Source organism: Anomaloglossus baeobatrachus, chromosome 5 (assembly GCF_048569485.1).
Source record: "Anomaloglossus baeobatrachus isolate aAnoBae1 chromosome 5, aAnoBae1.hap1, whole genome shotgun sequence".
Lineage (NCBI taxonomy): Eukaryota > Metazoa > Chordata > Amphibia > Anura > Aromobatidae > Anomaloglossus > Anomaloglossus baeobatrachus.
Window position 1 is genome coordinate 26,863,159 of NC_134357.1, and position 23,087 is coordinate 26,886,245.

General features: G+C 42.5%; 1 protein-coding gene across 1 annotated transcript in view; it reads left to right on the forward strand.

Moving 5' to 3' along the window:
- LOC142310723 (early activation antigen CD69-like) overlaps nucleotides 1-21,383 on the forward strand; it is a 56,514-nt gene extending 35,131 nt beyond the window's left edge. Inside the window, exons 6-9 of the mRNA XM_075348347.1 lie at nucleotides 796-858; nucleotides 2,316-2,482; nucleotides 2,617-2,726; nucleotides 13,891-21,383. Of these exons, the coding sequence (XP_075204462.1) occupies nucleotides 796-858; nucleotides 2,316-2,482; nucleotides 2,617-2,726; nucleotides 13,891-14,005 (455 nt within the window). The 3' untranslated portion in view covers nucleotides 14,006-21,383. The remainder of the gene's footprint in view (nucleotides 1-795; nucleotides 859-2,315; nucleotides 2,483-2,616; nucleotides 2,727-13,890) is intronic.
- Nucleotides 21,384-23,087: the final 1,704 nt, after the last annotated feature.

The window sequence follows — 23,087 nt, forward strand, 5'->3', positions numbered from 1 at the left end:
CCAAAAAAAATATATGTAACAATTGCACAAACCCATAATAACTCCCAAGAATTAAATTACTATTGTGCCAATATAAATTAAATTGCACTGGCCTAATGTAATATTCCACTAGAAAATCACAATGAAAATAGCCCAAAATTACTAAGTAATAATGTATAGTAAAACTTAAATAATAAGGAGGGCAAAAAGAAGTAGAAAGCAATAAATATGTGCAAAAAGTATTGCAAAAAATGAATTACTAATGCACAACATAAATTATATTGCACTGGCCCAATAGGATAGTGCACTGAAAATTCACAATGAAAATGGCCCAAATTAATAAGTAAACAAATAAATTAGAAAGTAAAAGGGCAAATGTAAAAAAAAACAAAATAGTGCTATGCCAGGCAAATAGAATGTGCAAAATTGTAAAGCAGGGGACGCGGGAGACAACAAAAATCAAGAAAGTACAGCTGAATCAGTGTAATAAAGTATTGAGTAAATGGTGATGAGTGCTGAAAAATCAATAAATACATCAAATCCAAAATATAAAGGAAAATATTACATCCATGTGATTAGCGTATTGCTGTAAAACAACTTCATCCTTTTCAAATTGAAGTTCTGCAGCAGCTGAGCCGAGTAACTTGAGGTTCTGCAGCAGCTGAGGTATGCAGAATGTTCTGGAAAAGCATAGAACAGAACTGTATACACATGGAGCACTATGTGAGATTGTAGTAGTAATAAATAATTGATTCAATATATATAGCTTGATATAACAAAGAAGTAAAATATGAAAATTACTACTGTTCTGTTTAGGATCCTTATCATGCGACCTGAATAATAAGGATGAGGAACACAATACCTTTATCAGTGTACCAGGTGAGTAGATATATTTATGATTTCCCAGTTCTCTTTCCTTAAGCGGGGTTTATACACTACGATATCGTTAATGATTTATCGTCGGAGTCACGTCGTTAGTGACGCACGATATTAACGATATCGCAGTGTGTGACACTTTTGAGCGATCTTAAACGATCGCAAAAGCGGGCAAAATCGTTTGCCGCAGAGAGGCCATCCTAAAACAAAAAATCGTTAAACGTTTATTAACGATGTTGTTCCTCGTTCCTGCGGCAGCACACATCGCTATGTGTGACACCGCAGGAGCGAGGAACATCTCCTTACCTGCCTCCACCGGCTATGCGGAAGGAAGGAGGTGGGCGGGATGTTTAAGTCCCGCTCATCTCCGCCCCTCCGCTTTTATTGGACGCCTGCCATGTGACGTCGCTGTGACGCCACATGAACCGCCCTCTTAGAAAGGAGGCGGTTTGCCTGCCAGAGCACCGTCGCAGGGCAGGTATGTGCATGTGACGCTGCTGTAGCGATAATGTTCGCTACGGCAGCGATCACCAAATATCGGCTGTACGACGGGGGCGGGTGCTATCACGCTCGACATCGCTAGCAATTGCCAGGAATTGCCAGAAAGCCAGGAATCGCTGGAACGTCGCTACATGGTCACTGGTGAGCTGTCAATCAGGCAGACCTCCACAGCGACCAGTGACCTGTGTAACGATGGCTCCCTGCTTACTCAGAACGGGCGCTCATTGGTCTCCCGCCGTCAAACACGCCGATGCGCGCTGCACAGCGTGAGACCAACGAATAAAAAATGGTTCTGATCATTTTGTTACGATCAGCGACCTCGGAGCAGGGGCCCGCTCTCTGCTGCTTTTCACATACAGCGAGATCGCTAGCGAGGTCACTGATACATCACGAAACCTGTGACTCAGCAGCGATCTCGCTGTGTGTGACAGGAACTTTACACTGGCAGTGTCTGTGTTATACTGCAGCTTTTGCAGCTTTCCAGTGTCCTCAAAGATTACAATGTAATCAGAAGCACAGGTAATAATCCAGATATGTACGATATTAGAAGGGGAAATATCCCACCCCTCCCCAATATCCACCATATTCACTGATAAGTTACAGCTCGTCTGATCATTGTATCCTCATCTACAGACACAAGTCCTGAAGCAATGTGATCTTCACAGTGTAATAACAGGATTGTATTATCTATCATATTACAGGAAATATTATATGTGTATATATATATATATATATATATATATACATACACATATATACATCTTGTTTTCATAAAATTTCCTGTTGACCATTACCTGCAAGAAAAGCTCCGAAGTGATGTGTAGAAAAAAAATCGGAACTGTCAGGGGATTGTGTGATCTACATTATTTATTGTAGAATGGACCATATAAAGCTCGAAACCTTTTACTCCAAATATAAATTGGTGAATTGACACAAATGATGATGTGTTCCTTGTACAGATAATGAAATCAGGAACCAGAAATCTGTTCCATGTGAGGATGATTGGATCTGGTATCGGGGAAAGTGTTATTACTTCTCTGAAGAACCTGATACCTGGAGAAACAGCGAGAAATTCTGTAACTCACATGGAGCGTCACTGGCGACTATAGAAAATAAAGAGGAACTGGTGAGAAACTGATAATGTACAGAATAAACATGGAATATCCACACAGGATTATACATACTTGTATAATAATAATAATAATAAAAATAATATCCACACAGTATGCTATATAATAATTCATTATTTTATTATTGCAGGATTTTCTGTTCCGGTTTAAGGGTTTAGACAATCACTGGATCGGTATGAGACGCACAAATGATAATACGGCCTGGACCTGGACTAATGGAACACTATATAATGAAAGCTTGTAAGTTGCCACAAAATACTAAATATAGTTGAACTATTGTCTATTAGATCTCACAACATTAAACTTGAGCTTTACTTTTAGTAAACTTTTGACATTGCATTGAGACATTTTTGATTAACTGTGGTCTGGGAGCTGAGAGTCTCCCATCCTTAAGGCTATGTGCGCACTTTGCGTCGAGGTAGTTGCAGTTCTAAACACATCCTCTGGCAGAAATTGTTTTTGCCAAAGTTGCTTTCTACCACAAAAACGCTGTAAATACGCTTGCGTTTTTACCACATTTTACATGCTTTTTCATTGCTTAAAGTCAGATGCGTTTTGATGACAAATACACTACTAAATAAAGTTTTAACATTCAAACACTATGTAAAAATGGGAAAAAAATGATAACAAGTGTCATGATTTAAATCATAAACAAAATAGCTGATTTTATTAAAATGATCAATATTTGTTAATATTTATGTCTAAAATAACGTTGAATTCATGTTTATCTTAATTTTAAATGTCAGACTATGTGTGTGTGTGTGTGTGTGTATGTGTGTGTGTGTGTGTGTGTGTGTGAGAGTGTGTGTGTGTGTGTGTGTGTAAAGGGACATATCATGCCTTTAATATAATGTCAAAAACGCATACAATTAAATTGTCAAAAACGCTTGTTTTCTGCATCCAAAAAGCATGTAAAACGCTAGGATTTTGATGTTTAATGCGTTTTGCAACTTCTCATTGACTTCAATGTTAGCAAAACTCTGCCAAAACGGCAAAAACAATTGACATGCTGCTTCTTTGAATGCAGAGTTTTTGCCTAAAAATATGCAAATTAAACGCTACGTTTTTTTACAGCATTGTGCGCACAAGAAAGCCCTATTTCCCATAGACTTTGCTAGAAAATCAAAACGCATGCATTTTGGCATTAAAACGCTGCAGTTCAAAACGCAAAGTGCGCACATAGCCTAAGCCCATATTCACACATTGAGCATTTGGTGAGTTTTGTTACATCAGTAGTGGTAGCCAAAACCAGGAGTGGGTGAAAAATACAAAAGTGGAGCCCTTGTTTCCTTTATACTTTTCCATTGATTGTTCCACTCTTGGTTATGGCTACAAATACTGAGGTACAATACTAACTAAATACTGAAGGTGAGTATGTGACCTAAAACAGAGTATCAGAAACCCATAGCTGAGCGCTGCTTACTTCCTAGTTTGATAACTGCCTCAATGTAAAGTTCCCCACCTCACCAGTCAGAGAAGAGCAGCACAGAACCCAGCACCTCTGTTCTGATGTCCCTATGGCAAGTTAAGACCATGTGTCCATGATGAGTGTTTGGTAAGTTTTTGATGCTGTGGACTTTCTCTGCATCACAAACGCAGCGTCTTAGGGATACTTTACACGCTGCGACATCGCTAGCATCGGCTAGCAATGTCCAGCGCGATACCACCCGCCCCCGTCGCACATGCGATATTGTGTGATAGCTGCCGTAGCGAACATTATCGCTACGGCACCATCACACGCACATACCTGGTCGGCGACGTCGCTGTGACTGCCGGACAGTCCCTCCTTTAAGGGGGAGGTGCGTTCGGCGTCACCGCGATGTCACCGCGACGTCACTAAGCGGCCGGCCAATAGAAGCGGAGGGGGGGAGATGAGCGGGACATAACATCCCGCCCACTTCCTTCCTTCCGCATTGCCGGGGGACGCAGGTAGGAGATGTTTGTTGTTCCTGCGGCTTCACACACAGCGATGTGTGGTGCTGCAGGAACGACAAACAACATTGTATCAGCAACAGGAGCGACATTATGGAAATGAACGACATGACACAGATCAGCGATTTTTGACTGTGTTGCGCTCGTTCATCGTCGCTCCTAGGATTTACACATTGCGATGTCGCTACCGGCGCCGTATGTGCATCACAACAACCGTGACCCCGACGATATCTCAGTAGCGATGTCGCAGCGTGTAAAGTATCCCTTACAATTCCAGCAGAGTGCATGGGATTTATACAACTCTCCAGCTCGCTCCACTTCTTTTTTACTCAGTGTAATCTAACCTGTAGTGTGTTTCACATCCACAACATTGCGGATACACTGAGCTATATGTGCGGATTTTCCCCATAGACTTGCATTCGGTTATGAGCCTGGTGAACTTTTGATGTGGCAGATTTTATGCACCTATTATGTAAATTTACTTGTGTTTTTTTATGTGGTTTTTATCCCATTTTTGATGCAGCAGTTTTTGTCTCTTTTTGGTATGTCATGTTTCCAATAAATCACTTTTGTTTTTGCTACCTCCTGGTATTTGTCTTTGACAAACTGTTATTGATACAGTCATGTGCTGATTACATACGTCTTTGATGTTTTTCCACCTTGGAAGTCCACTAAAATAAATGTGCATTTTTTATAAGCAGATTTTCTTGATCTAAAACAAGTCTATGGGGAAAATCTGCACTTAGGCCCTGTGCACACGCTGCGGAATTGCCGCGGATTTTGCCTCGGATTTGCTGCAGAAAATGTGTCTAACATTGCTGCAGTCATTCCCCAGCAAAACCTATGGGTATAAAAAAAATGCTGTGCGCACAAGGCGTTTTTTATACTCGCGGATTTACCCGTGGATTTTCCGCTGCGGAATTAATGAGCATGTCACTTCTTTTCCGCCAGTACCTGCGGTTTTTGTCATAGATAATGGTAAAAATCCGTAGGGACCAACCTGCAGAAAATCCGCGGCAAACCGCGGTAAATCCGCATGCTGATGTCATTGCGGTTTTAGTGCGGATATTTACCGCGGGTGCGGGATTCTTTCAGAGGGTCCGGATTTTCCTTAAGAAAAGTCACTTTCTAGTGCGCACATGGCCTCACAGGAACTAAGGCAATGTGGAAGAAAAAAAATTAACTTTTTAAATTTTCCCATTTGACACGTCTCGGGGTGGGTGGGGGAGAAAACTAAAGCTATGTGCGCACTTTGCGTTGAGTTAGTTGCATTTCAAAACGCATCCTCTGGCAGAAATTGTCTTTGTCAAATTTGGTTTTGACCATAAAACGCTAAAAATACGCTTGCATTTTTACCGCGTTTTGGCCGCGTTTTTACCGCGTTTTACATGCTTTTTCATTGCTTAAAGTCAGATACGTTTTGAATACAAATACACTACTAAATAAAGTTTAAACATTCAAACACTATGGAAAAAAAAGAAAAAAATGATTACAAATATCATGATTAAAATCATATACAAAATAGCTAATTTTATTAAATTGGTCTGTGTTCTAATATTTATGTTTAAAATTACATTAATTTATTGATTTTCATTAATTTAATTGTCGGACTGTGTGTGTGTGTGTGTGTAAAGGGACATATCATGCCCTAAATATAATGTGAAAAACGCATGCTTTTATTTTGTCAAAAAAGCGTGTATTCTGCATCAAAAAAGCATGTAAAATGCTGGGATTTTGATATAGAATGCGTTTTGAAACTTCCCATTGACTCTAATGTTAGCAAAACGCTGCCAAAATGGCAAAAACAATTGATATACTGCTTCTTTAAACGCTGAGTTTTTGACAAATTTTCAGCATCAAAAACGTTGCGTTTTTAACAGCAAAGTGCGCACAAGAAAGCCCTATTTCCCATAAACTTTGCCTGGAAATCAAAACGCATGCATTTTTGCATTAAAAAGCTGCAGCTCAAAATGCTGCGTAAACCCATGAAAAAAAGCAAAGTGCGCATATAGCCTTACTCTCTTAGGCTATGTGTTCACGTTGCTTTTTACCTGCTTTTTTGCTGCTTTTTCAACTGCAGCGTTTAATGCCAAAATTGATGTGTTCTCCTTTTCAAGCTTAGTCTATGGGAATTTGGGTTTCTAAACGCCACTATGCAGTTCAAACTGCAGCCTTTTTGTGGCAGAAATTTGGGCAAAAACTCAGCTTTGCAGTGCAAAACCCAAATGGCAAAAACAATTGACATGTCAGTTGTTTTTGCCATTTGCAATTAGAACTGCAAAGCTGAGTTTTTGCCCAAATTTCTGCCACAAAAAGGCTGCAGTTTGAACTGCATAGTGCGGACAAGAAACCCAAATTCCCATAGACTATGCTTGAAAAGCAGAACACATCCATTTTGGCATTAAACGCTGCAGTTGAAAAAGCAGCAAAAAAGCAGGTAAAAAGCAACATGGACACATAGCCTTAGGCTATGTGCGCACTTTCCGTTTTCACCTGCGTTTCAGGTGCGTTTAGGGTCAGTTTTGAACTGCAGCGTTTTTGTGCTCAAATGCATGCGTTTTGTTTTTCCATTAAAGACAATGAGAATTCATGATTTCTTGTCCGCACTTTGCGTTTCAAAACGCATCTCAAAATTTGCATAAGTTTGGTCAAAAACTATGCGTTCAGAAAAGGACCCTGTCAATTGTTTTTGCCATTTGTGGTGCGTTTTGTTAACATTGAAGTCAATGAGAAGTCGCAAAAAGCAAAAAATATCAAAATTCCTGCGTTTTACCTGCTTTTTCATTGCAGAAAACATGCGTTTTGGACTACCAAACGCATGCTTTTTGAACATCAAAATAATGATTTGATATGTCCCTTTACACACACACATAATCCGACAATTAAATTTAAGAATAATATGCATTTATTGCTATTTTACCGATAAAATGTATATTAATGCTATAATTTTATTAAATATATATTCTTCCATTATTTTTCCCATTAATATAGATTTGTCCCTTTTTTATCTTTTTTTCATTCTATTTGACTGTTTAAACTTTATTTAGTAGTGTCTTGATGTGCAAAACGCATCTGTCAAAACGCAGGTGAAAAAGCATGTAAAAAGCGCTGAAAACGCATCAAAAACGCTGTAAATGCGCATGCGTTTTCAGCGCTAAATTTCTGGAAAAGGCAACTTTGGCTAAATCAATTAAGGCTAAAATGTGCATTTACAACTGCATGTAGGACGACGCAAAGTGCGCACATATAGAAAAAACCATATACAATAGGACCAATTGAGTTCAATATACGAAAAACAAAAAACCTCAATTTCAATTAATATTAAACTTTTATTGATATATTTTAAAATTTAGACACCCATTAATAGTGAACACACAAAGGGCGTAGATGATGAAGGGGAGGAGCTAAATATATGGGGTCCCTATAGCACCCTATGGGACCTTGCTCCTACCTACCAACGGAGGGTATGACGCCGTAACTGTTTTGGGTGCCCCCGTTCCACGTCGGCTCACCCTCTAGTTGCCCTAGATAGTTAGTGAATTAAAATAATAATTACACTACGGATGGCCATACAATAGTACTAGAATGTATTAAGTACAAAGTGCTCATGTAATCACACTGTCTGATAGATAACAGCTTCCTATCAGGAAAACCAGGACAAAAAATCAAAAATTAAGCCCCAGTATAGGCAGGCTTCTGCAGAAAAATTAGTCCATAGTACATGATCCAGTACAAATTAGTACATGGTACAACAAAGTGCTCATATAATCACACTGTGATAGATAACAGCTTCCTATCAGGAAAACCAGGACAAAAAAAAAACAAAAACACAAATATTAAGCCCCAGTATAGGCAGGCTTCTGCAGAAAAATTAGTCCATAGTACATGATCCAGTACAAATTAGTACATAGTACATAATACACAATCTACATTAACATAATGGAGGAGCACGTTAACATAATGGAAAATTCAGTTCCATCTGTCAGTTTTTCCTCCCATGTCCCAGTGTGATATAGTATGGCAATCACACATGGATAAACTTTTACACAATCATAATTGCACAGATCTGCACTGCATAAACCGATGCTGATACATGTAATGCAATGCCTGAGGGCAATCATGCAGATGATTCTTATAGAGCAGAAAATAGGGGTATAGAAAACCCCACAGGGAAGAAAAAAATGCAGTTATCAGATGTGAATGTAGGAGTAATCCATGGCTGTGTGCACACAGCCATGGATTACTCCTTCATTCACATCTGATAACTGCAATCGTCCAGCCTCCTGAAGATCCTTATATCATGGAAAGGGGAAACGCGTAGAGGCGATACAGAGCATGCTGCTAAAAGGGAAGTAACCATTTTTTTCTTCCCTGTGGGGTTTTCTATACCCCTATTTTCTGCTCTATAAGAATCATCTGCATGATTGCCCTCAGGCATTGCATTACATGTATCAGCATCGGTTTATGCAGTGCAGATCTGTGCAATTATGATTGTGTAAAAGTTTATCCATGTGTGATTGCCATACTATATCACACTGGGACATGGGAGGAAAAACTGACAGATGGAACTGAATTTTCCATTATGTTAATGTGCTCCTCCATTATGTTAATGTAGATTGTGTATTATGTACTATGTACTAATTTGTACTGGATCATGTACTATGGACTAATTTTTCTGCAGAAGCCTGCCTATACTGGGGCTTAATATTTGTGTTTTGTTTTTTTTTTTGTCCTGGTTTTCCTGATAGGAAGCTGTTATCTATCACAGTGTGATTATATGAGCACTTTGTTGTACCATGTACTAATTTGTACTGGATCATGTACTATGGACTAATTTTTCTGCAGAAGCCTGCCTATACTGGGGCTTAATTTTTGATTTTTTGTCCTGGTTTTCCTGATAGGAAGCTGTTATCTATCAGACAGTGTGATTACATGAGCACTTTGTACTTAATACATTCTAGTACTATTGTATGGCCATCCGTAGTGTAATTATTATTTTAATTCACTAACTATCTAGGGCAACTAGAGGGTGAGCCGACGTGGAACGGGGGCGCCCAAAACAGTTACGGCGTCATACCCTCCGTTGGTAGGTAGGAGCAAGGTCCCATAGGGTGCTATAGGGACCCCATATATTTAGCTCCTCCCCTTCATCATCTACGCCCTTTGTGTGTTCACTATTAATGGGTGTCTAAATTTTAAAATATATCAATAAAAGTTTAATATAAAGTGCGCACATAGCCTTAGCGTCCTAAATCCTGTGATTGCTTTTTAGGGGTTTAAGCAGCCAGGGGAAATGTGGTCACTTTTGCTCCTGGTGACACTTGTGAAGGGACGGCTCCTGTGCCTGCATAATAGCCGTCACATAACTGTGCACCATACTTAGGGAAACTCTTCCCGACCATGATGTATAGGTATGTCAAGGGTAGTGAACGGGTTAAAGGATGATTGACCAAAATGAGTCAAAAATGCAGCATTAAAAATGCGATAAAAATGCAAGTAAGCTAATTTACATTATAGGTGCAGAAAATCTGCAACATGAAAAACTCACCAAAAGCTCATCATCCTACTTTAAAATGATTTTTGTGAATTTGTTGAAAAATGTATTAATAACAAAGTTATTCTATGTTAATTGAATGTTCCCAATTATGCTCTGAAGTCTCTTCAGACTCCAGAGCATTAAAATCATAGGGTGTAAAAAAAAATAAAAAAATATTGCTCACCTCGCCGCTCACCCGTTGCAACTCCTTTTTCTGTCCTTTCTAGAGTGCCCTCCATCCTCTTTTTCTGATGCACAACATCCTCTTCTGACATCTTCACAATGTGACAGGGATTCTGGCGCCTGTTAGGCCTCATGACATCATGACCTGCATATCTTAAGGCCTACTTGGTGCCAGAATCACCAGCACAGGGTACAAAAATGCCAAAAAAAGATATTTTGCGCCAAAAAAGAAAGTTTGTGGGGGCTGTGGTGGTGAAACAGGTGAGCGGCGAGGTGAGTTTTATTTTTTTTTTTCTTCACTCCTCACTCAGCATTCTACAAATCAGCAAAATAGCAGATGGTCACGGGACACATGTCATGTCACTAATGTGACATTGTGTGGCCAAGTAAACGGAAAATCCGACTGGAAGCAGAATAGTAGAAAGAAGATGAATGAGCCGATTGGAGGACAGGCGACTATGGAGATCCAAGGAGAGGTGATCACAAGTATTATTTTAATCCCTTCCTGGGTCATTCAATTTGAAACAAATTTCTTTGATGCAATTAAAATTTCCCCTCTAAGTTAAATAAATCTTCCCAAATTAAAATTCGGAAGATTTTCTGAACTCAATTTACTCGATTGTAGAGAATAAGAGGATTGTTATATTAACAAAAAGTTATAACATTTTCCAATATACTTTCTGTACTATCTGCTCTTAGTTTATAAAATCTCTGCTTGCAGTCATCCATTGTGAACAGTCAGAATTATTTCTGAGGAAAATCTATCTTGTGCCCAACACCAGGGGGGTAACGATTGCGATCGCAATTGGAGGTGGTGGGGGCTGCTGACTCTATCGCCTAAGCTGGATGTGCATCTGAGAGTCTAAGGGTGCACATCCAGCTGAAATGCATTGCAGCACTCAGACCCATTGGGTCCCTGTGCTGCAATAAATGCGACTGTCTGAACCAAGGCCGGAATCTGGCGGCGACATGCTCATGACACCATGACAGTGATATTATGTGCACACTGTCAGCTGCTGGCTACAGGAGAGAACACTGTGCAACATAGGACCCAGGGAAGCTGAATAGAATGTTTTTTGGGGTTTATTTATGCTTTAGAGACGGGAACTACATATACCAGGAAAGGGCCCAGGATAATGATATATACCAGGATGGGAGACATATTTACAAGGATGGGCCCACAATAAGGATATATATAACAGGATGAAGACATGTATAGCTGGCAGTCGTCGTTGTAAATGGTTAGTAACACACACAACACCAGAGTTCGCTTACCCAACCAGAATCATTCACTTTTATTCTTCACATCAGACAGACATGGCCTTCCTTTCCTTCTTTCCTCTCAGTGTGGGGTACTGCTCCTCAACCAATCCCAAGCTATCTTGGATCTTGTCCTCAAGCTCTGCGCCTCCTTCCCCTAACTCCATTCACCTTCGTCTGATTCTTGGCCCCTGACAGCTGTCTAGCCAGACAATTCTCTAAGCTCATTGGGGTGAGCCGTAGGCTCCGGACATCTCACTATTACTTCAGGGTTCCCTGACTGGCCCTAGCACAGAGGCCACATCTTTTCACACTTGAACCCCATTATCCACTGGTCTTCTCTCGATCCTTCCCTCCTATTCTCTTTCCCGTCATTTGCCACTCCTCCCTTCCACTACCTTAAGCCTATCTTATCTAACATCTAATCTAAAATCAACTTGCAGCTAGATGGCAGCCATTGGTACAAACATATACATCTTATAGTGTTCAACAGGCTATAAAACATGGTATATTCTTATTAAATGACAGCAAACAGATCTTGAATTGATAGTACTCGATTGAGCATTATGGTGCTCGGACACGCTCAGTGCTTGATCAAATACCATGGGTGCTTGAGCTAAATACTCAATACCGTTCTCTTACTTGCTGTGACACAGCCCTCGGCTACCAAAGTCACCACAGCAGCACACATCACCTGGCAACCTCTGTTCTGTCTTCCGGCCTCCATCAGTCTCCATCATGCGCCTGCAGCTGCCATGGCCCTGCAACTTCCATTCTAAGGCCCTGTGCGCACGCTGCGGATTTACCGCGGATTTGCTGCAGTCAAATCCCCAGCAAAACCTATGGGTTTTAAAAAATCCTGTGCGCACACTGCGTTTTTTTATACCCGCAGATTTACCTGCGGATTTTCCGCGGCGGAATTAATGAGTATGTCACTTCTTTTCTTCAGGTACCTGTGGTTTTTGCCATATTTAATGGTAAAAATCCGCAGGGACCAACTTGCGGTAAATTCGCGGCAAAACCACGGCAAAAACGCGGGTGTGGGATTCTTTCAGAGGGTCTGTTTTTCTTAAGAAAAAGACACTTTCTAGTGCGCACATAGCCTGAGGGGTACTTTGCACGCTGCGACATCGCAGGCCGATGCTGCGATGCCGAGCGCGATAGTCCCCGCCCCGTCGCAGCTGCGATATCCTTGTGATAGCTGCCGTAGCGAACATTATCGCTACGGCAGCTTCACATGGACTCACCTGTCCTGGGACGTCGCTCTGGCCGGCGACCCGCCTCCTTATTAAGGGGGCGGGTCGTACGGCGTCACTGCGACGTCACACGGCAGGCGGCCAATAGGAGCGGAGGGGCGGAGATGAGTGGGATGTAAACATCCCGCCCACCTCCTTCCTTCCGCATATCCTACGGAAGCCGCAGTGACGCCGGTACTAGATGTTCCTCGCTCCTGCGACTTCACACACAGCGATGTGTGCTGCCGCAGGAGCGAGGAACAACATCGGACCGTCGCGTCTGCGTAATTATGGATTACGCCGACGCTGCACCGATGATACGATTACGACGCTTTTGCGCTCGTTAATCGTATCATCGAGCCTTTACACACTACGATGTCGCATGCGATGCCGGAAGTACGTAATTTTCAATTTGACCCCACCGACATCGCACCTGCGATGTCGTAGTGTGCAAAGCCCGCCTAAGTGCGCAGTCCAGATGTTCCCCCCCTGGCCAAAGAAACTTGAGTAAAAAATATGCTCATGTCCTCAATTGACTCCTATTGTGCTGGGTCCCGCTCACCACTGTGGCTAAGCGTTGGAGCTTGCTCTCAGGGTTCACGCTTGGGATTTTCTGGACTGTTTTAGTGGAATGTCCTATCCCCCTCGTTGCGCTAGTACCCCGATTTTGGAGTGGGTGGAGAGCGGATCCTGAAGGCTCCGTTCTCATCGGGTAAATTGTCAGGTTTGGTCCAGCTCCTCTAGGCCAAGACCACCGTCTGCCACCTAGTGACTTCCAAGGAGCCCGGCTCCTGACCTCCTCTCTCCTTCACTTCCAACATGCTTCTCCCTACTCCTGACACTCCTGACCTCCCCTTACCAACCCCCCCTAGTGGGCGACCCTATTCCACTCAGGCCGTCCACTGGTGTGTCTGGTGGGTGTGGTGCAGGGTGTATCTAGGATTTTATTAGCTGATGTAGGCAACACCATGTAGTTGGGGACCCATAACCAAGAAGGAAGTGGATATTGCACGGGAGGGCAGATTGTGCAATACCCTGTGACGACCCGATAGTCCAGGGGCATCACACAATCACTAGGAATTGATACAGAAAGCATATTGTAAAATTGTAGGAATTATTTGCTGAAAATGGAACACAATGTAATACCTCTTTATCCATTAATATTAAAGTAACCGCAGTAACTTATTACACACAGATGCAAAGTGGTAGTCATCTGATTAAACATCTGATGTCATATTTCTTTCTTCTTTTTTTTCAGGTTTAAAATCAGAAGATCATCACCTGAAAACATTGAATATGTTTATTTGAATTCTAAAGATGTGGGAAGTGACGGAGGAAATTTTGATTTTAAATGGATTTGTAAGAAGAACTAAAGGGGTTATCCAGTCAGAATACACTGATGATCTTTTCCCATGGATGGGTCATCAATATCAGTTCAGTGGGATCGGATCTAGGACCCCTACCAATCAGCTGTTCCATGCTTCAAGATGTAAATATAATCACCCCGATTCTTCATTTGCCGATTTGTTTCAAGTCACTTTTCTTTATTGTCTTGTGAAAGTTGTTGCCATTTTTTATTCAGAATTCTTCAAAATAGCGCATGTGGTTCAATAATCTGAACAAAGTAAAAAAAAAGGCATTTTTTTCCTGTCTTTAACTCTTTTTGCAGCTCATTTGCGCAAAAATTGCACCTTCTGGTAATGCCGCAGTCAGAATAACTGATATATTCAAAATCACTATAGGGGTGACTGGAGTTTATTTGCGGCGAATTTTGACATTTTTTTAAAAAGTTTCAAGTGATCAATCCTGAATTGTAAAGCGCTGCGGAATATGTCGGCGCTATAGAAATAAAGATGCATTATTATTATTATTATATTATTATTATTAATACGGTGAACATTTTAGCTAGTCTTGCACTTACAGGCATAAGATAGGTAGAAGAAAAAAATAAAGAGCATTTTTAATTTTGTGCAAACACAAATTTGAAGTATTCGGCACAAAAAAATGGCAACGCATAACACAAGACAAAATAAAATGACAAAGAAAAAATGCAAATGATAAATGGATACCGTTGTGTGGAGATGCCATGTGAAGCGGCATTTAGTGTATATTAGCCACTGCTGGATGCTGCAAAACAGCACATACTGAGATTGTTGGGTTTTGACACATGGCATCTCCATTGATCAGCTGCTACAAGCTCAGGCGACTGCTGGATGTGAATACATTGAACAAAGCTGCATGAGAAGCTCCATTCAAAGTGTTGTGGTCACTGTTAGGTACTGCAGAACAACGTCTACTCGAGAGTGTGCAGGACCTGGTGGGGCTGCCAATGGAATAGCACCCTGTGTTTACATCCGGCCTCTACTGGAGCTTGCTGATCAGTGGAGGGTGCCAGGTGTTGGAGACCCACCAATCTGATATTCATAATCTATCTAAGGCTGCTTTCACACCTCCGGTTTTAGCAGAGCCGGCCAATCCGGCTCTAAAACCTATGCAACGGATGCGGCGACAAAACCGCATCCTTTGCATAAGTTTTTTACATGCGGCCCGTCCGTTTTTTGCCGCTTACGGCAGGCTACTGAGCATGCGCACTGGAAAAAAACGCATGCGGCGGCCGGACGCAGTTTTTGCCGCATTGCAAATCGATGAGTTTTTTTTTGCCGGACGAAAAAACGTGCCAGGCAACGTTCCATTCGGCCGCCGCATCGGCTAAATCTGCCGCATGCGGAAAAAAACGGACTGAACGCAAGCCCATGCGGCACAATACGGCACTAATGTAAGTCTATGCAGGAAAAACCGCAATCGGCGGAAAAAAACGGTTGTGTTTTTCCTGCAGAGCGCTCTATTGTGCCGCGAGGCAAAAAACGGATGTGTGAAAGCAGCCTAAGGGTGTGCTCACACGAGCGTATGACCCGCATGATTATTGGATCGCATCACCCAGCGCGGCTGCAGACTCTTCGGACAGGAGCGGATCAGATACATAGGAATACATACAGCTGACATGCTCCTGTCCAAAGAGTGTGTGGCCATGCCGGGTGATGCGATCCGATAATCATGCGGGTCATACGCTTGTGTGAGTGTACCCTAACGGAGAGGTCATCAGTGTGTTCTGACTGGACAACCCCTTTAAAGGCCCCCAAAAAAATAGATAGATGTTGATGGAACATTTATTCCACCTGTCAGCTATCTTCCCGACCCCATATAGCATTCTCTGTTTCTCTATTAATCAAACTTTTCTGCTACCTCCTTAATTCCAGAGAACAAAAGGAGTCGGGGGGGCCCCCATGTACATTAAACTATTGGCTGGTATCAGTGGATTTGACTGGCTTTAGTCTAATGTATATGGGGACATTTAAAGTAGAATTTATCAACTTTGTATCATGACTTACACATTTTTACTGAATTTGCACCTATTTCTACTAATACCACTTGTGGAAAGTGAGTAGAATTAGGCCAGCATGTCGGCAGGCTAATAGTTTATATTGGTTATGTATTCTATTTGCCACAATAACGGGTAGTATCAGGGCTAAATCGTGAGGGAGCACAAATCATGATCTGAGCATTCTCATAGTACAGATGTAGCAATAGTTATCTTGACTTACAACTCATAAATGTTATAACTTGTTACAGAAGGTTATCTCATTTAAAAAGAATAAGGCTATGTGTAGACTTTAAGTATTTGGTTGTAGACATTTCTGCATCCCTTGGCAGGAAAAATGCAATATTTTTGCCTCTTTTTGTGTTTTCTATGTGTTTTTGATGCTTTTTTTTCATATTTTTTTTAATGCTTTCAAATGGTGAAAAATGCAGCCAATAATGCTGAAACAATTGTCATGCTGCAGGTTGTTTTCTGCACCAAATCTGCACAGGAAACAAGTTACCATATGTACAATCAGAATATAATAATATCTAATTTTAGAGGTGTCACTTTTGTCTCAAAGCAAAATCTGTAAAAGGCCCCAACTACCCAGTGACATTTATATTATTGCTGTCTTCTTACATGGCAGAAGGGAGTTTTTACTCCCCAACATCAGAGCCTAGAAGCAACTGTTACCGCTGCACCCCCTTTTAGTTATTCTCCCGGACAATCTTGCTGTTCTTGCTACCCGATCTCCTGAGCAAAAAAAAACACCTGACAAACTGTGATAGCCAGTTCCAGAGAGGACATATTAAAATGTTTCTTATAGAAATAGATGGTTCATCGGTCTATAAGCAGCGTCAATCATTTGTAATTTAACAATACTGAAAGCAAGATTTTTATCAAATATTTATATTTTCGTATTATTTTTGGTTGTCACTGAACTTAGATTTTAAAGGTTTTTTTTTATACTTCAAACATTTATGATTCAAAATTTGATATAAGAAATACCACACAAAAAAAGACATTGTAACCCCTCAAATACTAAACAATATACCATTGTGGTATAGCAATCACAAGGGATGTTAGCTGCTGAAAAAAATAACAAATCTTATGTATAAAAATGTTTATTTCTTTTCTATATATAGGATTGTTTTTTCATAAATTTATAATGATACTAAGGCTCTCTTCACATTTTCTGCTGTCATTCACCTGTAACTGATCTAGTGCTAAAAGAAGAAAAAAGAATAGTTCCATTGCAGACTGAGCAAAACTTGATTGACAAACAAAATCTGTCTTTAAAAAAGGGATCTGTTTAAAAATGGTCACTTTGGTTACAATTTTGCATCTGTTTAGGTTCTGTTTGCATTTTGGGTGTTTCTGAACACCTTTAGGCTATGTGCCCACAGGACTATGCACCCGCGGATTTTGCCGCGGAAAACCTGCGGATTTAGCTGGATTTTCTAAATAAACCCGTAGGTTTTAGCAAGTACAGACACTCCCCATGTTATCCTATGGGACATGGGGAGTCCTGTGTCCATGCTGCGGTATGTGCGGCTGTGGAATATGCTGCGGATGTCCCACAGCCGCACATAACTACATGTCAATTATTCATGCGGAAGTCCCAGCCCTCCACTATGAAGATAGAGGCCGGGACTTCCGCATGTAAGTCGCACGAATATCCGCAGGTTTACTGCAGATATTTGGCTGGAATCCCGCAGCTATGTATAGCTGCGGATTCCGGGGAGCTGCTGCCTTAAACCTGCGGACATACCTGCGGATATATCCGCAGGTACAAGGTCCCATGGGTACATAGCCTAAGTGTTCTAGGCATGTGCAGTGCTTGATAAAAGGATTCATTAACTGATGAAACAATGGATTTTGATTAGTGATAGGCAAGCACAAAGTGCTTGGGTACTCGGTACTCAAATCAAGGAGCTCAAATCAATGCTTGAGTGCTCGACTCGAGTACCGAGCACAGTAGGAGTCAATGGAGGATAATTTTTTACTTGTCCCCATTCTCTACCTGCCCTGACACAGCTCCTGACCTCCACAGTCCCCATCATCTGCAGGCAGCAGACATCACCCTGCAACCTCTGATCCATCTTCCCAGTATCCACACGACGTCTGTTCCATGTGTGCTGTTAAAATGTTTCTCCTCCCCCGGCCAAAGTAACTGTGCGATTAGTTCTGCTCAAGTTCCCGTCCCTCCCTTTTACGAAATGGGGACTCGATTAGAACTAACCACACAGATACTTTGGCCCCGGGAGGGGGAGAGACATTTGTATGCTCACACGGAATGGAAGTTATGGGCGATGTCAGTAACATTCTAGATGATGGAGACTGGGAACACGGAATGTAGGTTGCTGGGTGATGTCTAGTGCTCTTGGGACAGTGGTGGCCGGGGTTGTGTCAGGGCAGGTAAGAGAACAAGGTGAAGCATTTAGGTACTTGATTGAACACCAAGCGTGCCTGAGGACCCCAATGCTCAATCGATTACCAAGCAGTGCCGAGCATGCTTGCCCATCACTAATGTAAATCTGTTATGATCTGCTTCTGTGAAGCCCCACAAGTGTTGTGTCGGTGCATTACCTTCAGGGACTCCACGCAGCTGGATCTTGTCACAGGTAGGAGATCTTCTATTTAGGTTTGTCGTGACGCCACTCTCAGAATTGCGGTCAGTGGAGACCGCCACTGCAGATTAAGGGATGCCTGGGGCTGATGGTGGGTGCAGTCAGTTGTAATAGCCTCCTGAGAGTGAGGCAAGCCCCAGGGCCCGATGTAGGTGTGTGGAACCACAAGGCGCAGAATAACTCAACACAAGCAGAATGTCTTTCAGGGGTTTTACTCACTGTTGATGGCAGGGTGAGTAACCCGGGCGTAGCTGGGATGAACCAGGCTGGAACCAGGTATCCTTCAGGCTGACTGATGAGGGTGGCTACCGACTCGCCTTCCTTAGCCCTTCTGTGGTTTGTGGTAACCCCGACTTTTAGTCCCTATGGGGGTCACCCAGGGAAGTAACTGCTCCCCTCGTTTTGGCCCGTTTGCTTGTAGCCTGGACCAGATCACTCCAGCTGCTTGCCTCCTGTGAACTATGGGCCCTAACTGTGGCTACGTGGCTGCAGACTCTGTGGTGTTGTCTTGGGGGTTTGAAGTGCCCCCTCAAGCAGGTTTGGCAGAAGAAAGCTGGATCTATCTCCGCACTGGGACCTGCTACCCGTTTGGGCCTGGTACCTCCCTGGCAGTCTCCTTACTTTCCACTCCGTTGCTCTCTCTTTAGCTGTGTGTGGATTTCGGGCAGCACTACCAGGTGACCGTTCTCCCCCGTCGGTAGTCACTGCGCGGACGCTGTTAGACTGCAACAGCTCCAGGGTCTGCTCCTCACGTCTGCTTTCCCTGAGCTGCACACTAAACTGGCTCACTCGTGGGACCTGCACTGCTGCTCCTGTCTGAGCTCCACTTCCATGCTCCTCACTCCTCCACACTCTGCTTCAGACTGCTCTTCTCCTCCTCCTTCCTCTTTTCCCTTTTGTGCCTGCCTACGCCACCTAGCAACCAGGCTCTCTACCACACCCCTTGAGTGGAGATGGAGGCTTCGCCCCCTCCACTCCTCAAGTGGAGGTGAAGGCTTTGCCCCCTCCTGGGATCCCCAGGGGTCCTCTCAAAGGTACATGTGTGAGACCTGATCACTATGCGCCTGTGTAGTCACACCTCGGTCAGCCTTCTGGATTACCTGTGTTGTACTGTCCCCAGCATGGGTGCAGTACTCAGTGGTGCCTGACCAGGTCAGGGGCGCCACATTTCCAATAGACTTCATAGTTAAAAAAAAATGTACTTGCTATCCTTTCTTTTGGACGTACAAAACAGTTGTGCAGACTACATTTTATGATGCAGCTAAAAATACTGAATTATTAGATTCCAATATTATTGGAATATTTCCACTTTTTATTATCCCAAAATGGAAATAGCTGGATATGTGAACAGACCCTAATGTGTTGTTCCCTAACACTTATCTTGAGGACATGTGCGCTGATTGCTTTTCAAAAAGCCAAAGCAATCAGTTGTGGTAGCATGTAGGAGTCCAACCTGTCTTTGTTTCATTTTGTAGGATTAGGCCCATGAAAGAGAGAGAGACCTGTTGTATGCCTACGCTGTATAGTGCAGGCACCCATCTGTATCTCCTATTGGTGCCTTTTTGTCTGCAGAGTCTTTACCTCCTGACTTAGGTGGTGGGACTCTAACAGTAGTGTGGTAGCACTTACTCAGTTTTATTTCTCTTTTGTAACAGATCTGGACATGGACTCGGTCCTCTACCAGCGGCTACCCCTTTTTACACTTTTGTGTAATGAAAATAATTTAGTTTTTTTGAGCGCTAGTGGTATTTATTTTTTATTTTACCCATCTGACTGAGGTCGCCTTGGTGTGGCAGATGGGCTCACATTTTAAAGTGGACGTCTTTAGATTTCAGAATACAAACTTCATACATTTTCAAATAGTTTTTAAGGTTATTAGACCTGTTGAACGTGATGAGACAGATGTGATTACTGAGAAAATCTAGTTTAACAGCAATATACTATTTTCTGAAAGTTTATACTCAGTCTCCACCTAGTTAGCCAGCCTGACAGCTTCTCAGTGTTTTCATAAAATGCTCATTCTAATAGGTGGATTATGCAGCCATACTGACATGGATTTTCGCAGGTATTCCTCCATCATTATACAGTAGATCTCTTAGACTGATGAAACTGATTTTGAAATGGTGAAAGCTGATGACATCCGTTTTATGAGTGCCAAGAACCTCACATTAAAATCAGCACTGAGATATCACAGGACAAAAAAAAAAAGTGTCGCCTAACTCGATATCTGCCAAAGGGTTCTTCAACATTCTTCATATTTCTTTTAAGTAAGAGCCTTCTGTGACAAGTTATCCAAATGAGTAAAATACAGCTAGTCTTTATTTGCACATGGCTTAATTAATGGGTGATGCCTCATCCTTGTGTTTGTTTTCTTATATCTGAATTTATATGTTATATTACACAAGATCCCTTGATAATAATGGTAGCTGAGTGTATGACTACCAGCTTCAAACTGTTGTAGTGAGCATGACCGGAAGTACAGGCACATTCTCATCTTACTCACTGAGCCGAAAATCAGCGGTAGCAGCAAAGAGGTGAGAGCAACTATGCCGCTGCTTTTCAGACTAAATCATACATGACACAGGGTAATTTCATTTTGTGTGTGTTTTTAAATTTTTTAATACATCTTTCTTTACTTTTTAGTATATTTGTTTATGCTTTCAGGGAACTTGAACCTGCAATCATCTGATTACTTGCACTAATATATATATATATATATATATATATATATATATATATATATATATATATATAGCAATACTTCAGTATTGCGTTACAATTTAAACATCATGGTCTCCACAGGCTGGGTTTCAATGAAGCTCTATAAAGGCAGGCATGAGGGTCTTCAGCAGACCCCAGGCTGCTATAACAACTCATTGGGATGACGTGCTTCCATGCCGGGGCGCACTGTTAATGCCTCTCTATCAGAGATTGAAAGTCGTATTTAATAGGTTAACAATCTCTGCTCCACCTGCGGCTGTTAGTGGCATATCCTAGCTGTGAGGTAAATCCTGGGATATGAAGAGGAATTATGACTAGAAGTCATAATTGCTCTCATCACTCCCTGGCAGTGCCCCCCTCCCTTCTTGTGCTCAAATGTCCAGCATCTGTGAAGGTGTCACATCCCACTTACACCTCCAACAGCCATCTCCTCTGATATGGAGATGAGATGATGTGAGGACAATGGACCCAGGATGACTCCCTGCCGTCACCCTGTAACCAGAGTTGTATCTCATTAGCAAGGCTTGGAAGTAGCCAGACAGAACGACTCCAGTAAAAAATGGTTCATATCTCACAAGCCATATCTCCGATAAATATGGCAACCATAAAAATGGTGTTTGCGCAGGCGGACGATGCTGGCACACCTTTTTTATGGAAGGGGGAGCTTGGGAAATACCCCAGGCGTGATATCAGCCATATGGGAACTCGTAGACAGGTCATGAGTCCCCTCGTTCTGTAGCTAAATTCATAACTGTCACAATGAGAGCATTGGCGTCTGCCTACGACGCTCCCAGGCAAAGTTATGGCCAATATCCCCTTTGCTGGATAATTCTGATCCATGCAGGGGGAGTGGCAGTGCTTCCCTGTGAGGTCACTAAGGTAGGAGGGGACCTGGATCTGCCCAGGTTGATAACCCTACTTCGGCCATTTTCCAGTGTTCTTCTGCTCGGGGGCCTGGTTGGGAAACATCTGTGGGAAGAATCCTAGAAACCTGGTCTACAGCGCCCCCCTGTGGCCAGACACACAAGGTAACTGATGTAATTGTATACCTGTTTGTAACCCATGCTTTATCTGTAACTGTACTCTGACATATGTATATTCTGTAGATTCCCTATTGTATATATTGTAGTTCTAGTGTGCTTTAGGCTGATTAAATTATATAATTAATCTTGGGCTGTTCTGTTATCTCGATCTTGAATCCCACGTCTGTGTGTTCGGCTAATAGTTACCGTGAAGCGGTTGGTGGCAGCGAGTTGTGCCAAGGATTATTGTGGGGAGGCCAGTGAGATTCGGGAAGATATTATATATTCCGCCCGCGGAGGTCGGGGGAATATATACCCTACTCTCACCGGGGACCCTTCAATAATCGGCATAAGTAGTATAGCGGCCTCCTTGCTTATTGTCGGGCAATTCCATAATTGGCCTGACTATAAGAGGGGCGCTAGAGAGCGCGTCACGTGCTCTGTCTGTCGGTCGGGAGGTATAAAGGAGGGGTGACCCCCCACTTGTTACCCCCCGATTGTGACGTACTGGTAGCCAGCGCGGGGGACTTCTGAGTGACCCCCCGGTGGTTTGTGACACTAGCTGTAACACACAGCCATTACCTGCTGGGTATGGGATGGGCTCAGCCTGTGAGCCGGCTTCATACAACCGCTCACAACTTGCACCATACATGTATGTTGGATGTCAAGAAGGAGTTAAACCATTACTATTGCATGAAATGGATTTATGCATCATGGAGCA